The following is a 15000-nucleotide window of genomic DNA, read 5'->3' as shown; positions in this document are numbered from 1 at the left end:
AATTGCTTAGTTGCATAAAATGAAATAAAAATGTAAGTCTCTCTGGATACGGGCGTCTGCTAAATGCTGTAAATATAAATTTTAAATCAAATACTGATTCAAAAGCATTGTAAATGGATGAGACTATTCAGAAAGGGGCAGAGCCAAGTTAGGCTACTCTAGGTTACGCTCAGTCCCTGGGGTTCAGTCCCTGGGGTTCAGTCCCTGGGGTTCAGTCCCTGGGGCTCAGTCCCTGGGGCTCAGTCCCTAGGGTTCAGTCCCTGGGGTTCAGTCCCTGGGGCTCAGTCCCTGGGGCTCAGTCCCTGGGGCTCAGTCCGTAGAGCTCGGTCCCTGGGGTTGAGTCCCTGGGGTTGAGTCCCTAGGGTTCAGTCCCTGGGGTTCGGTCTCTGGGGTTCGGTCTCTGGGGTTGAGTCCCTGGGCCTCAGTCCCTAGGGTTCAGTCCCTGGGGTTCGGTCCCTGAGGCTCGGTCCCTGGGGCTCGGTCCCTGGGGCTCGGTCCCTGGGGCTCGGTCCCTGGGGCTCGGTCCCTGGGGCTCGGTCCCTGGGGTTCAGTCCCTGGGGCTCAGTCCCTGGGGTTCAGTCCCTGGGGCTCAGTCCCTGGGGTTGAGTCCCTGGGGTTGAGTCCCTGGGGCTCAGTCCGTAGAGCTCAGTCCCTAGGGTTGAGTCCCTGGGCCTCAGTCCCTGGGGTTCAGTCCCTGGGGCTCAGTCCCTGGGGTTGAGTCCCTGGGGCTTAGTCCGTAGAGCTCAGTCCCTGGGTTTGAGTCCCTAGGGTTGAGTCCCTAGGGTTCGGTCCCTGGGGTTGAGTCCCTAGGGTTCGGTCCCTGGGGTTCGGTCCCTGGAGCTCGGTCTCTGGGGTTGAGTCCCTGGGCCTCAGTCCCTAGGGTTCAGTCCCTGGGGTTGAGTCCCTGGGGCTCAGTCCGTAGAGCTCAGTCCCTGGGGTTGAGTCCCTAGGGTTGAGTCCCTAGGGTTCGGTCCCTGGGGTTGAGTCCCTAGGGTTCGGTCCCTGGGGTTCGGTCCCTGGAGCTCGGTCTCTGGGGTTGAGTCCCTAGGGTTGAGTCCCTGGGCCTCAGTCCCTAGGGTTCAGTCACTGGGGTTGAGTCCCTGAGGCTCGGTCCCTGAGGCTCGGTCCCTGGGGTTGAGTCCCTGAGGCTCGGTCCCTGGGGCTCGGTCCCTGGGGCTCGATCCCTGGGGTTCAGTGGAGATGGAGTTGGGAATACTGAACCCACTCCCACCATGGTTTAACTAGCAGCAGACATCTTCTTGTGTCTTGTGTCTTTCTTTAGTATTGTCTGTTGTCTTTTTCCTTACTACTTCTCCCCTCATTACACAGGACAGTGTAGTAGAATTCAATAAATTTGACCCATCCTGCCTCCTGCCCGAGACCATGAACGAGTATTGGACATATCCCGGGTCTCTGACGACGCCCCCTCTGACCGAGGCCGTCACCTGGATCATCATGAAGCAGCCCATTGAAGTGAGCCACGATCAGGTACGACCAGAGACTGGGACAAACTTTAAGAGCTTGAATTCTCGAAAGCGAAGTTAAGTGTGGGCTGAGCTCTAAATATCAATACTATAATTAAAAATCTTAATTCCAGGTCTTGTGTACTGACTGGTAATTAAACGGTTGCTGTGTAATTATTCTGCATGTGTAAATTGCCTCTTGATTTGTAAGGTCCAGTTTTTCTGGGTTTGTTTGTTTTCCCCACAACTTGCAGTATTTTTCCAGATGATCCAGCTTTAAATCAATAAAACACACCTCATTTATTTTTCTTAGTTTTCTGCCTTTTTTCTGATCAACCCATAATGTCTTATGATATTTCCAAAAAAAAAATTTATCTATAGATCATAGATTAAATATATCATAAATATATTACAATGGATCTTGCTTTTTGTCCAATAAAGCAGGAAGGACATTTTCTGTTCATTTTCTTTTCCATAGACGAACATGTTTCTGTGATGAGTTTAAGGTGGAAATTAACAAGTTTAAACTGGACCAAACTGCTAAGACAAAAAAAAGGCAATGGACAAAACACAGTGTAATTACTGCCTTTATTCACAATGATGGGTAAATCCTCTCCTTACACTTTTCACCTTTTTTAACAAAGGGGGGAGAGTGTGTGTGTGTGTGAGTGACTGAGTGTGAGTGACTGAGTGTGAGTGACTGAGTGTGAGTGACTGAGTGTGAGTGAGAGAGTGTGTGTGTGAGAGTGTGTGTGAGAGTGTGTGTGTGAGAGTGTGTGTGTGAGAGTGTGTGTGTGAGAGTGTGTGTGAGAGTGTGTGTGTGAGAGTGTGTGTGTGAGAGTGTGTGTGTGAGAGTGTGTGTGTTACAGTGTGTGTGTTACAGTGTGTGTGTGAGAGTGTGTGTGTGAGAGTGTGTGTGTGAGAGTGTGTGTGTGAGAGTGTGTGTGTGAGAGTGTGTGTGTGAGTGTGTGTGTGAGAGTGTGTGTGTGAGAGTGTGTGTGTGAGAGTGTGTGTGTGAGAGTGTGTGTGTGAGAGTGTGTGTGTGAGAGTGTGTGTGTGAGAGTGTGTGTGTGAGAGTGTGTGTGTGAGAGTGTGTGTGTGAGAGTGTGTGTGTGAGAGTGTGTGTGTGAGAGTGAGTGAGTGAGAGTGAGTGAGAGTGAGGGAGAGTGAGGGAGAGTGAGTGAGTGAGAGTGAGGGAGAGTGAGTGAGTGAGAGAGAGGGAGAGTGAGTGAGGGAGAGTGAGTGAGGGAGAGTGAGTGAGGGAGAGTGAGTGAGGGAGAGTGAGTGAGAGAGAGAGAGTGAGAGAGAGAGTGAGTGAGGGAGAGTGAGTGAGAGAGAGTGAGTGTGTGAGTGTGTGTATGAGAGAGAGACAGTGAGTGTGAGAGTGAAGTATCTCAGTCTATTCCATGGTCTGAGATACGTCACTCTCTCACTTCTCTCTTCACTTCTTCAGCAGTGTTATTAGTTATTTTGACTTGTGTATTTTTTACTTTCTTCGAAAACAATTTGCTAATGTTTAGGTGTTTCTGCAAATATGTAACATTCAAATAAGCATCTCACATAAAGCTCTCACACATGTCTCTCTCTCTCTCTCTCTCTCTCTCTCTCTCTCTCACTCAGTTGGCCGTGTTCAGGAGTCTCCTGTTCACCTCAGCAGAGGAGGAGGTTCAGAAGAGCATGGTGAACAACTTCCGGGTCCAGCAGCCTCTAAAGGGCCGAACCATTCGTTCGTCCTTCACCCCGTTCCTCTAGAATATTTCACCCCTTCACTCCTAAACCTTCACCTTGTGAAGACCTTATGAAGATCTAATGGAATCATCTTTTAGTCTTTTTAGCCCTGTTTACGACCAGGAACCCGAGTCAGGTCCAAAAGGTCTGAGTCCCATAATACAGGTCTGTTAATGAAAAAGTGAATAACAAAATGCACACAGGATCTTTCTAGAGCTGCAGCTTACGATCAAAGTGTTTTCACACCATTTTAACACCGTTCTCTACTTTCATATTTTTTTCTGGAGGTGAAATTTATTTCTTGAACATATACGCATGATACGGTGATGTACGTTACACTGCCAGTCAAACGGTTTTGAGCCCTAAACGTATTTAATTCGCTGTTACATGATTAACGTAACAATTTTCTGCTTTTTCAACTAAATCAGCTTAAAACGCACAAAATTCACAGTAATTTGATAAAACGAGAAGTTTTCTAATGAACGTATTAGATTAATGTTAGATTTTTCTCATTTTAGAGTTCATGTAAAACAGTTGGACCGTGTGTGTGTGTGTGTGTGTGTGTGTGTGTGTGTGTGTGTGTGTGTGTGTGTGTGTGTGTGTGTGTGTGTGTGTGTGTGTGTGTCACAAGTTCAGGATATTTTGGTGGCTTTATTTCATCGAACCCCAGATCTCGTGCCTTACTGTAGATCTATAGCGACTGTAGAAATGTTACACGTAAGTGAATTTAACTTTGTGCCCTGGAAGTTAAACACATGTTTGGCACTTCTGACCTTTCTGACGACATCGGAAGACTTCCAAATATTTTAGAGATTAGTTTATCTCCTAAAGCCTCTTCATTCAGTAGAGAAACGATCACGATCTTCTCGGCGCTCTTCTTTTCTCACACAAGTGTATGTAATAACCGACCCTGTGCTTCGTGTTTACTGTCCGTGACATGAACTCGATTTAAACCTCAAACTGCACATTTCCTTTAACGATTTACTGCTAGCGAGTGACAGCGATTTAACTTTATCTTTCTGACCAACTGATGATTGGGAGTAAATAGCTGAGTTTATTACATAGCGGATTCACATGCAGGATGTAGGAAAAATACCGGAAACGCTTAAATAACGTATCCTATACATTTCGTGGTGCTGTGAATGATTGATTTTTTTGTTTTGTTTTGTTTGTTTATTAATAGATAAATATTGGGACAGTACAGACAGTGCACCTTATACTTCATATATAGTTTAGAAAATATTAAGAAATATTTATTATTATACCTGGTTTAGATTTAATCTGACCTGCTAGCAATTAGGTTTCTAAAGCTATAAATCAGTGCCGTAAAAAAAAAACCGTTAGCGTTATAAAGCCAATTAGCAACAATATATATTAATAATTAATATTAATAAGCAATAATATATTTAGGTTTCTCGAATTTAGGGGTCACGGTGGCTTAGTGGTTAGCACGTTCTCCTCACACCTCCAGGGTTTGGGGGTTCGATTCCCGCCTCCACCTTGTGTGTGTGGAGTTTGCATGTTCTCCCCGTGTCTCGGGGGTTTCCTCCGGGTACTCCGGTTTCCTCCCCGGTCCAAAGACATGCATGGTAGGTTGATTGGCATCTCTGAAAAATTGTCCATAGTGTGTGATTGTGTGAGTGAATGAGAGTGTGTGTGTGTGTGCCCTGTGATGGGTTGGCACAGGGTGTATCCTGCCTTGATGCCCGATGACGCCTGAGATAGGCACAGGCTCCCCGTGACCTGAGGTAGTTCAGATAAGCGGTAGAAGATGAATGAATGAATGAATGAATGAATGTAAACTAATTTATTTATTTAACATAAAACCGGAAAAAGAAATCAGCAAACACGGACAAATGATGTATATTTGAGCTTAAGATGTATTGTTAAAGTTAAAAACATTCCTAATGCAAATATAGTATTAAAATACATACGTTTCTAGTAAAATAAATATAATATAATTACATGGGTTTGTTGTTACATGCAGTACATGTGGTAAATTGCATTAAAGTGACCTCGTGTGCCCCAGAATCACGCCAGTGTCTTTAGACAGATAGACAGATTTATTTCTAATAAAAATTAGGCGTCACTTATTATCCACAGAATACAGTAATAGCATCCCAGCCTCTTTGTGACTGATTTACTCATATTGTTGTATGTTTTTTTTGGTATTTTTTTCTGCTTCCTGCATGTGTTATTTATATCATACAAATAATATATGCTGTAAAAATCTATAGTTTATAAACTTTCTGTACACGATGTAGTTTTAGCACGTCGAAGCGTTTCTGGTTCAGATTTTATTCCGTATGCAGCAGAGTTTGGAAAACCGCCGTGCCTTCAGCTTTGTGCTCCCACACTGTTTCATTGTCCCACTGCCAAAAATCTGTTCTTCATTCTTGTTAAAGCATGAAGGATGCTGATGCTGTATGGTTCATTTTTTTTATTATTATACTTATAACTGACCACAAGATGGCGTCGGAGCTCAAGGAGAGCGATGCAGGTTCTGTATGTTATGAGTCTAGGAGCAGGAAAATCACAAACTATGCCGGATACACAAAAGTATATGCACCATGTACACTACTTTAATATATAAAGTAATATTATTATTTAAAAAAAATACATTTAAGTCGAGACCATTTTTGGCTGAGGTTCCTGTAGTGTAAACTCACAGATGGGTGATTGCTTCATCTCTCCAACCAAACCCAAGCAAATTCTTTCTAAACTGTCTAGAATGTGGATCTACAGGAACAGACATGATTAGTGGAAATGTGACACAAGCAAGTTAAACACTTCAAATGCTGCTTTTTAAAAGCTTTTATCTGAGGAAACTCGTGTGAGAAACGTAGGAACTCTGTGCTGCTTGAGCGGGAAGTGGTTTGTACCACAACGACAAAGAAGTCATGCTCAGAGAAAATCCTGACCTCTAAACAGTTTTTTTTGTGCTATAATCATGAGTGAATGCTCTGATCCAACATCAGCTCTCCTGCTCCGAGTCGTCTTTGTTTCGGTCTGGACGCCATCCTGCTTTGTGGCTGAATAACAGCGTTTCTGTACAAACCCTTCCTCTGTGGTGGCCTCCAGCCTGAAAAGGCCAGCTGGTGTGTGTGTGTGTGTGTGTGTGTGTGTGTGTGTGTGTGTGTGTGTGTGTGTGTGTGTGTGTGTGTGTGTGTGTGTGTGTCTGGGGCCCAGTTTCAGCCTCACTAACCAGATTAGAAAGCTGGGGCTGAGCAACACACCACCTGTCCTGTAGCAACACAAAGTGTATTTCCTGTCTTGATGATATGATTTTTGTCTTTTTCCTTTGTGATTTAATATTAACGATTTGACCGATTGCCAGGTTGAAGCAATCCACTATTATTTGTTTGGTGACCGGTCTACACTACAGGATTGCTTGGTTTATAATCGCAAATAATTAGCGTATAAAAACCCGACAGATCTGGCAACCCTGCGTGGGTTTCCTGCATTTTAATTTTGTATCGACGTGGAACAACGTTACCGAAGCGTGTAAAATACTTTCGATTGCATCGAGCAGTATCTGACATGCACAAAACTTTGGGTTCAGTATTTTAACGAGTCAATCGAATTTGTAATTTAACTGCTGTTTGTGTTTTTACGCACCAATAGGAATGCACCGATCAGATACATGTTTAAATCTGGGGAAATTTTCCAGTCGATTCCAATTCCGTTAATTCCAAACTCTTCACATTTGTGTGTATAATCTTCTTGGCCTGGTTTTAATCATCATTATATAATAAATTATAAAGACTTGTATTCTATCTGGTGCATTCTCGTCGGCCTTCCAGTCCCGTCAAACGTCTAAACGCAATCGAACAACAACCCGAGTGTTAGGATCACAAGATGCCACTACAGAGAATTCTATTTCAACAGACGCAATAAATATCATGATTACATGTTAGCTGACTTTGTTGGAAATATAAAAAAAAAAAGCAGAAAACGTAGCTCTTGGACGTCGGCACGATCGCAATCCCTATTTCATGACATTTTCACCGGTCAATTTCTGTCTTACTGTCATTTCATCATGTCTGTTTGAAAATAATCACGCACAATGTTTTTATTCTAATCCTTATGTATCGTACAGTGTGTAAAGTTTCGTAGTGTTTAACAGGACTGTAAATGTTCGAGATGTGTGTTTTTTGCTGTGGGACGTCCTTCCTGCTCTCCCGCTCCTCTGGAATCTAAAGTGGGCTTTTTTTTCCCCTGAGGTTTCCCTGGCGATCTAAATGACCTGTTCCCAGCATGCTTTGTTGTAGCAGGTGCTGACCGGGTGTGATCCAGCCACGCCGGGTCTCTCTGTAAAGAGTTTTCTCTATAAACATACGCACCCCAGACGTCTACGCTACAAACGCTCGTTCATGCGGTCCAGAAAATGCAGTGTAGTAAAGATTCTTTGATGAAAAGGATGAAATAAAATCTAAACAACTCCAGCTCTGTCTCCTCGTCATGTTTCCTGCTGAATCCAGACTGCTGTGATTTATACAGCATTAAACAACAGGCTGATTTTATTAAGTGTGTGTGTGTGTGTGTGTGTGTGTGTGTGTGTGCTCTCGTTAAACCTGTCCGAGAACAAAACAGTGCTTTTGTTGGTAAAAATAAGGACAGCTGTGGAAATCTTTGGTGATTTATGATGGAGAGTTAAAAAGAAATGCATTTACGCTCTCATATGGAATTTTTAGATTTATTCTAAAAAGAAATGTAAAAACTGATCAGTGGCTCTGACTGACAGAGACTTCAAACAGCAATTAGCCTTGATATATGTTTGTGAATCAGTGAATCATTTGGTCATGACCAGGATTCACTCTTCTTACATTCAACATGTAAGTTGAGTGTTTGAATCAGTGAGTCATTTATTCATAACCAGGATTTACTATTAACAAGTGAGCATTTGAATCAGTGAGTCATTTGGTTACAACCAAGAGTCCCTTCTTTTACATTCAACATGTAACGTGAGTGTTTGAATCAGTGAGTCATTTAGTCATAACCAGGATTTGTTCCTAACAAGTGATCATTTGAATCAGTGAGTCATTTGGTTACAACCAAGAGTCCCTTCTTTTACATTCAACATGTAACGTGAGTGTTTGAATCAGTGAGTCATTTAGTCTTAACCAGGATTTGTTCCTAACAAGTGATCATTTGAATCAGTGAGTCATTTGGTTACAACCAAGAGTCCCTTCTTTTACATTAAACATGTAACGTGAGTGTTTGAATCAGTGAGTCATTTAGTCATAACCAGGATTTGTTCCTAACAAGTGATCATTTGAATCAGTGAGTCATTTGGTTACAACCAAGAGTCCCTTCTTTTACATTAAACATGTAACGTGAGTGTTTGAATCAGTGAGTCATAACCAGGATTTTCTCCTCTAACAAGTTATCATTTGAATCAGTGAGTTGTTTGATCATGACTAAGATTCAGCCCTCGTGTTAGCATTTTGTGTTTGAGTAGGTGAAGTTTTTTTTTTTGTGATAAAAACCCATTGCTCTTACATTTAGCAAGTCAGTGTTTGTAACCGTCCATAAAGATCATAACTGTGATTTCAGCCATTCTCTTTCAGCAGGTCGGCGTTTTATCAGCAAATCATTCACGCATGACAGAGATTCACTTTTTGTGAGTGAATTTGTTCTCGGCAATAAGAAACTCCACAAGCGGGTTTTTTTATTGTGTATTTAACGCCACCGTGAACGAAGATGCAGAGTTCTATCAGTGTAAGAAATCTTTGATAAAATCTCAGAATCAGTGTGTTGATATGAAGCTCATAAAAATCCACTTATAGAAGAAATGTAAATAAACGTGACAATGGAGAGAACAAATAACTCCTCATTACCTTAAATTCATTTTGAATAATCTTTGCGTTTGTGGTGAATGATGATGGAAACAAATTTTTTTAGGTTCCTCAGAGGTTCCTCGGTGTATCATCTGACCTGAAGAACAGAGGTCTGGTGGTGAACTGACTGACTAACATTTTATTTTTTAACTATACATTTTTATGTTCATGTCAAAGCATAGAACTGACAAATTAGCAATACGGCGCTAAATTGGTGACGCTAAACTACGATACATCACAGTGTTTCCTGCATTATTATTGGAGCAGTTTATAAATTCCATGTTACTCTGCAATATTTTCAAATCAGCACACAAACATACAAAATACAGCCGTCTTTTTTTTACGGTTCCTTATTCTGTCGTGACTCAGGAAGGTGTGAATCAGTTCAATTAAGGAGAAACGAGTAATTTGTGCGTTCAATTACGGCTCTCTTCCTCACAACAGTCTCTTTCTTGCTCACTCACGATTTGTTCTGATTGTTTAAAAAAGGAAATCCCACAATGACACTTGTGCCGCATTGTTAGTCCATGATGGAACGATGAAAGAACTGCAGAAGTCGTACCTAGACGGTACTCGAGAGGAAGATGAAGCACACGGGGTAGTGGGTGTGGAGGGTTTGGAGTTTATTCTCAACCTGCTTCAAAAAAGCAAATGTTCTGTGTTTGTTGTGTTTGGCTGAGGGAGGTTACAAACACACGGGTTTCCCATCATTGTGTGCTAGAACACGTTCTTTGAAGCCTACAGAAAAAAAGCAAATGAAAGACTTGTGTTGAGTCGAGATCTCGTTCCAGAATTCCAGCGTCTGATGTTTTTTTTAGCACCATGTTTGCATAACTAACAAACCGAGACGGAATAAACTGGAAAAGACGAGCTGCGTTTCGGGACCGTGTTTAATACAAAGATTGGTGGACAAAGTCAAGTTTATTTATAATAGATTCATTTTCATTCCTGAACAGTAAAAAAAAAAACAGGTCCTGTTACTTCATGCTCATCAGTTCTAGATGACTTTTAACCCAGAAGCTGACAAAATAAGCTCAAAATCTGAGTTGATGTAATACAACTTGTGGAAAAGGTTGTGTGTGTAAAAAGGTCAATTTCTACTTTCAAATTCAATTTAGCAAAACAGCAGAATAACGGGGCCTTGATGTCGTGTCAGCAGCGAAAAAGGACGACTTCGTCTCATTGAGCGTTTGAACTGGAAACACGGAGGAACGGAAGGTTCCAGTCTTTACAGGGGTGCTAACGAGTCTCAGCAAACAAGACTGCATTCGATTTACTTTGGAAGTGGGAAGTTGGAGCTCAGAATGACTTCTTTTTAAAACTTCGAGCAGCAAAGTAAGGAAAAAAATGTACTCAGTGCACTTTTTAAGGGTTCATTGTATAACTGATTGTTATTCTATAAAATGATTCTCACCTAATAAATACACTTATAGAAATATGGGGGTTTCACGGCTGGTTCGAGGGTTTGTTGGAAAACTACAGGCTCTTAGCCGAGGGTTTGTTGGAAAACTACAGGCTCTTAGCCGAGGGTTTCCAGAAACGAAGGTACTACAAGGGTTTCTAAAAGGTACGTCCAAAAGGTTTTCTTGCTTAATCCATAGAAATAAGCGTATTTAGTGGGTTCTTTAAGGGTTCACCAAATAAATTAAGGATCGTAGCTTTCAGAAATGGCTCCGTTAACATGCAGACTCTCAGAAAAAAGGGCTCAAGGGTTCTTTATGGGTTTGTTACATACTCACTCACTCATTCATCTTCTACCGCTTATCCGAACTACCTCGGGTCACGGGGAGCCTGTGCCTATCTCAGGCGTCATCGGGCATCAAGGCAGGATACACCCTGGACGGAGTGCCAACCCATCGCAGGGCACACACACACACACTCTCATTCACTCATACACTCACACACTACGGAAAATTTTCCAGAGATGCCAATCAACCTACCATGCATGTCTTTGGACCGGGGGAGGAAACCGGAGTACCCGGAGGAAACCCCTGAGGCACGGGGAGAACATGCAAACTCCACACACACAAGGCAGAGGTGGGAATCGAACCCCCAACCCTGGAGGTGTGAGGCGAACGTGTTAACCACTAAGCCACCGTGACCCCCCCCGTTCGTTACATAATTAAGCATTAAGTTCTCAGTTAATACATACAGGAGAAAGGGTTGGTGTATCGTACAGTATGAATCGTGCTCCTCATTAATGCATAAATTTTGGATCTTCTTAAAATGGTTCTTTAAGGGTTTGTTGGATAATTAAGAGTATTTAGTAAAACTAGTGAATTAGTGCATTGTGGTCAAAAGTGAACAACAGAAACGTGTTTAACGTGCAAGACATGGAGTCATAAACTTCTACTTTAACCCACTTTTAGACACCAGGGTTACTCGTGTCCTGTTCTGTCCATGAGAAGACCAGTGACAACCCCAGACACTGAGCAGCAGAGGACTGTCTCAAAGGAAGGACGGAGGGTCAGGAGATGGACTTTATTGTGTAGAGAAGGTCCCTGTGTGTCTGCCGTGTCCCGTGCTCTCAGACCAGCACACGAAGCATGTGTTTAATACACAAATCCTTTCCCTATTTTCACTTGTGTTCCACTGTTGGACTGCTGGATTTCTGAAGAAAGCCTATACAGCTTTTACAAACAGGAACCCAAGGCTTTCCCAGAATATCCGTCCAGATATTCTTGCTCTGTTCGCTTGCAGTGAAAAGCCTTTTTTTTTCTTTAGTTGTCCTGATTGTGTTCCTCGACGACCCCCTGCAGCGTGTTCTGGAGCTGAGAAAGCCTCGAAATGTCGGGTGATAAAATCTCGACACACACCAGAAAAGCAAGGCATAAATATTAGGAACATAAATGAGATATATGTGCGAATCTGTCGTCAATAAAGAAAACTCTACTATGTGAGTAATATTTAATTTACAAACAACCAGAAATAAATAATAAAACCCGACAATTTTCCATCCCACAATGAAATGCGTTTCTTCTTGGCACCTACTGAGGGTCCGAAGGTCAAAATTCAGGTTTAAAATGACGAAGATGATGAAAGCTGTGAAGAGCAGCAGTGGAAAAAAAGAATTATTATAATGTTTGGAGTTGGGATAAATAATAATGGTCAGGAGGTGTCTGCACTTTGATGAGAGGACAAGCCTACTATGTTGAGATGCTGGGATCTCCTACAGCGTCTCCTTTACAGCCCAGCGTCTGTGGACCTCCTGACCATCGCACATCTGAGCCTTCAGTACAGATTAATCCACATATAGTGCTCATTTATTGTTAGAGAAAATCCACAGCAATAACTATTTCCAAATGTCCTACTTCATCTAATTCCGCTACTTTATGTTGCTAACATTTGTCTCTGTCCTTAATCGTCGGTTATTTAGCAAAGTTGTGTATTAATGTTATTGCTGACTATTTTCCACAAATGTTCTGATAAACAGACACCGATGCCACTTGGAAATAAATAAATAAATAAATAAATGGTCCTGCTTTCATGGGGTGTCATTACTTTTTTCATCATCGACTCTAGTTTTATTTGTGTTAATGTTTGCATCGCTTTGTACGAACTGACTTGTGCAAAAATTCAAGTGTAACTGAAATAATCAAGTGATTTAAAGTCAAGTTCGAAACTCACTGGAACGTGATCGTCGACGGCGACGTGAAGAAGAGGTTGGCGTGAGTCAAGACGTTTACACAAACTCAGGAGCGAAGCCTAGCATTTGTTGCGTGAACGACGTGTTCCTGTGAGTCGGTTATAAACTTGTTCAAAACTTCAATCGTATCCACGCTGATAATCAGCAGCCAGAGGAAAGACGAAGCTCGTGCATTTCCCCTGTTCCGTTTTCTACCTTCTGCTCTGGAACATTAACAGTAAAATATCACCCTGTTTGTCTGATGTTTGTAATCTCCTGAGACTTTTTGGTATGTTATAACTGTACTGATAGAAAGAAAATCCACAGCCATTTCCCAGTTTAACTACTTCAACTAACTAAAGTATAAATAATAAACGTTGTGTCTTAAATCGGGGGGCACGGTGGCTTAGTGGTTAGCACGTTCGCCTCACACCCCCAGGGTTGGGGGTTCGATTCCCACCTCCACCTTGTGTGTGTGGAGTTTGCATGTTCTCCCCGTGCCTCGGGGGTTTCCTCCGGGTACTCCGGTTTCCTCCCCCGGTCCAAAGACATGCATGGTAGGTTGATTGGCATCTCTGGAAAATTGTCCGTAGTGTGTGATTGTGTGAGTGAATGAGAGTGTGTGTGTGCCCTGTGATGGGTTGGCACTCCGTCCAGGGTGTATCCTGCCTTGATGCCCGATGACACTTGAGATAGGCACAGGCTCCCCGTGACCCGAGGTAGTTCGGATAAGCGGTAGAAGATGAATGAGTATCTTAAATTGCATTTTTATGTATTATAACTACTGTTTTTGGATCATGAATAAATCACGTAAATGAAGAACAAAAAATAAAATTTGGCATTATATAAGGAGTGTAATGTTCACCAGAGATGTGTGTGTGTGTGTGTGTGTGTGTGTGTGTGTGTGAAACGGGATGGTGGGAATTTAGCAGTGAATAAATAGAGCAGATATTCAGGTGAATAACAGAATGAAAGTGGAGATGTGTACTTTAGCCTTCTTGTGATTTCTATATTTATTTTGAATGTGTCAGTAAAATGAAAGCACAACAGAACTGAAGCTTCGTGAGTAGAAACACACACACACACACACACACACACACACACACACACACACACAGCAGTATTCCCCCCTGCAGTGTAGTGAATTGCTGAACGCAGCAGGTGGATCCACACTATTGACTTTTTCCAGTCCAATATCTCCGAGACCTTCAGAGTCAGTGTGACTCGGATGCCGTCACACTTTTACCTGAGCTCAGGAAATGAATTTTCTCATTTTGTTTATATCTTTAACGTTCCCAGAAGGGATAAAGAATTCGAAAATTTGTTTTTTTAAACACGGAGATTTGACAGAGCAGTGTATTAGAAATTAAATGAAACTAAATCATTTCCTGGGGGCACATTGGCTTAGTGGTTAGCACGTTCGCCTCACACCTCCAGGGTTGGGGGTTCCATTCCCGCCTCCGCCTTGTGAGTGTGGAGTTTGCATGTTCTCCCCGTGCCTCGGGGGTTTCCTCCGGGTACTCCGGTTTCGACCGGGGGAGGAAACCGGAGTACCCGGAGGAAACCCCCGAGCATTTTTCCCCACACAGGCTGCTCAGGTACTTGTTCAGTCTCTTGTCATGTCAACACTAGACTACTGCAGCTCTCTCTGTCAGGTCTACATATGAACACAACTCATCCTCTGTAAATGATCCATAATGCAGCTGTGTGACTTGTCTTCAACCTGCCTAAGTTCTCCACACCACCACACTGCTGTGTTCCTCCACTGGCTCCTGTAGCTGAACACATCAGGTTTAAACACTTACCCCAAAGCCCTCATCACTCCTCACACTGCACCTCACACCCTCAGATCTACATCACAGCTCCACTGGTCCCACCATCTCTCAGGGTAAGAGGTAAGTTTACTACAAGATTCTTTTCTGTCCTGCACTGAGGTGGTGGGATGAACTTCCTCTAGATGTCCAGACAGCTGAGTCACTTGATATCTTCAAACGACGAGTGAAAACCTACTAATTCATGAAACACTTCAACTAGCACTTTATTCCCATGTTTGTTGTATTTTTAAAAATCTTTGAACAGTGAGGTATCTTAAGTCTGTAGCCTAGTTAACCAGAGTTAATATATTTAATGATAGAGACTTTTGTACGTCACTCGGGATAAAGGCATCTGCCAAATGCTGTACATTTAACTTCTGAGGTAAAAGAGAACACTGTGTATCTCCATAATTGGACTTTATGTAACAAATAAATGGACATAAAATTGCTTGTTTATGATGATTATGGTCCGAACAATGGGCCTCATTTGTTAATTCTCTCTCTCTCATCTTCTACCGCTTACCCGAACT

General features: G+C 42.5%; 1 protein-coding gene across 2 annotated transcripts in view; it reads left to right on the top strand.

Moving 5' to 3' along the window:
* Nucleotides 1-7636, top strand: part of ca5a (carbonic anhydrase Va) — a 16099-nt gene extending 8463 nt beyond the window's left edge. For both annotated transcript variants that reach the window (XM_060884547.1, XM_060884548.1), the window contains exons 6-7: nt 1330-1488; nt 3084-7636. In XM_060884547.1, the coding sequence (XP_060740530.1) occupies nt 1330-1488; nt 3084-3215 (291 nt within the window). In that variant the 3' untranslated portion in view covers nt 3216-7636. The remainder of the gene's footprint in view (nt 1-1329; nt 1489-3083) is intronic.
* The last annotated feature ends 7364 nt before the right edge of the window (nt 7637-15000 follow it).

Source organism: Tachysurus vachellii, chromosome 13 (genome assembly GCF_030014155.1).
Source record: "Tachysurus vachellii isolate PV-2020 chromosome 13, HZAU_Pvac_v1, whole genome shotgun sequence".
Taxonomy (NCBI): Eukaryota; Metazoa; Chordata; class Actinopteri; order Siluriformes; family Bagridae; genus Tachysurus; species Tachysurus vachellii.
Note: the sequence above shows the minus strand (reverse complement) of the source record. Positions and strands in the feature narration are given on the sequence as shown.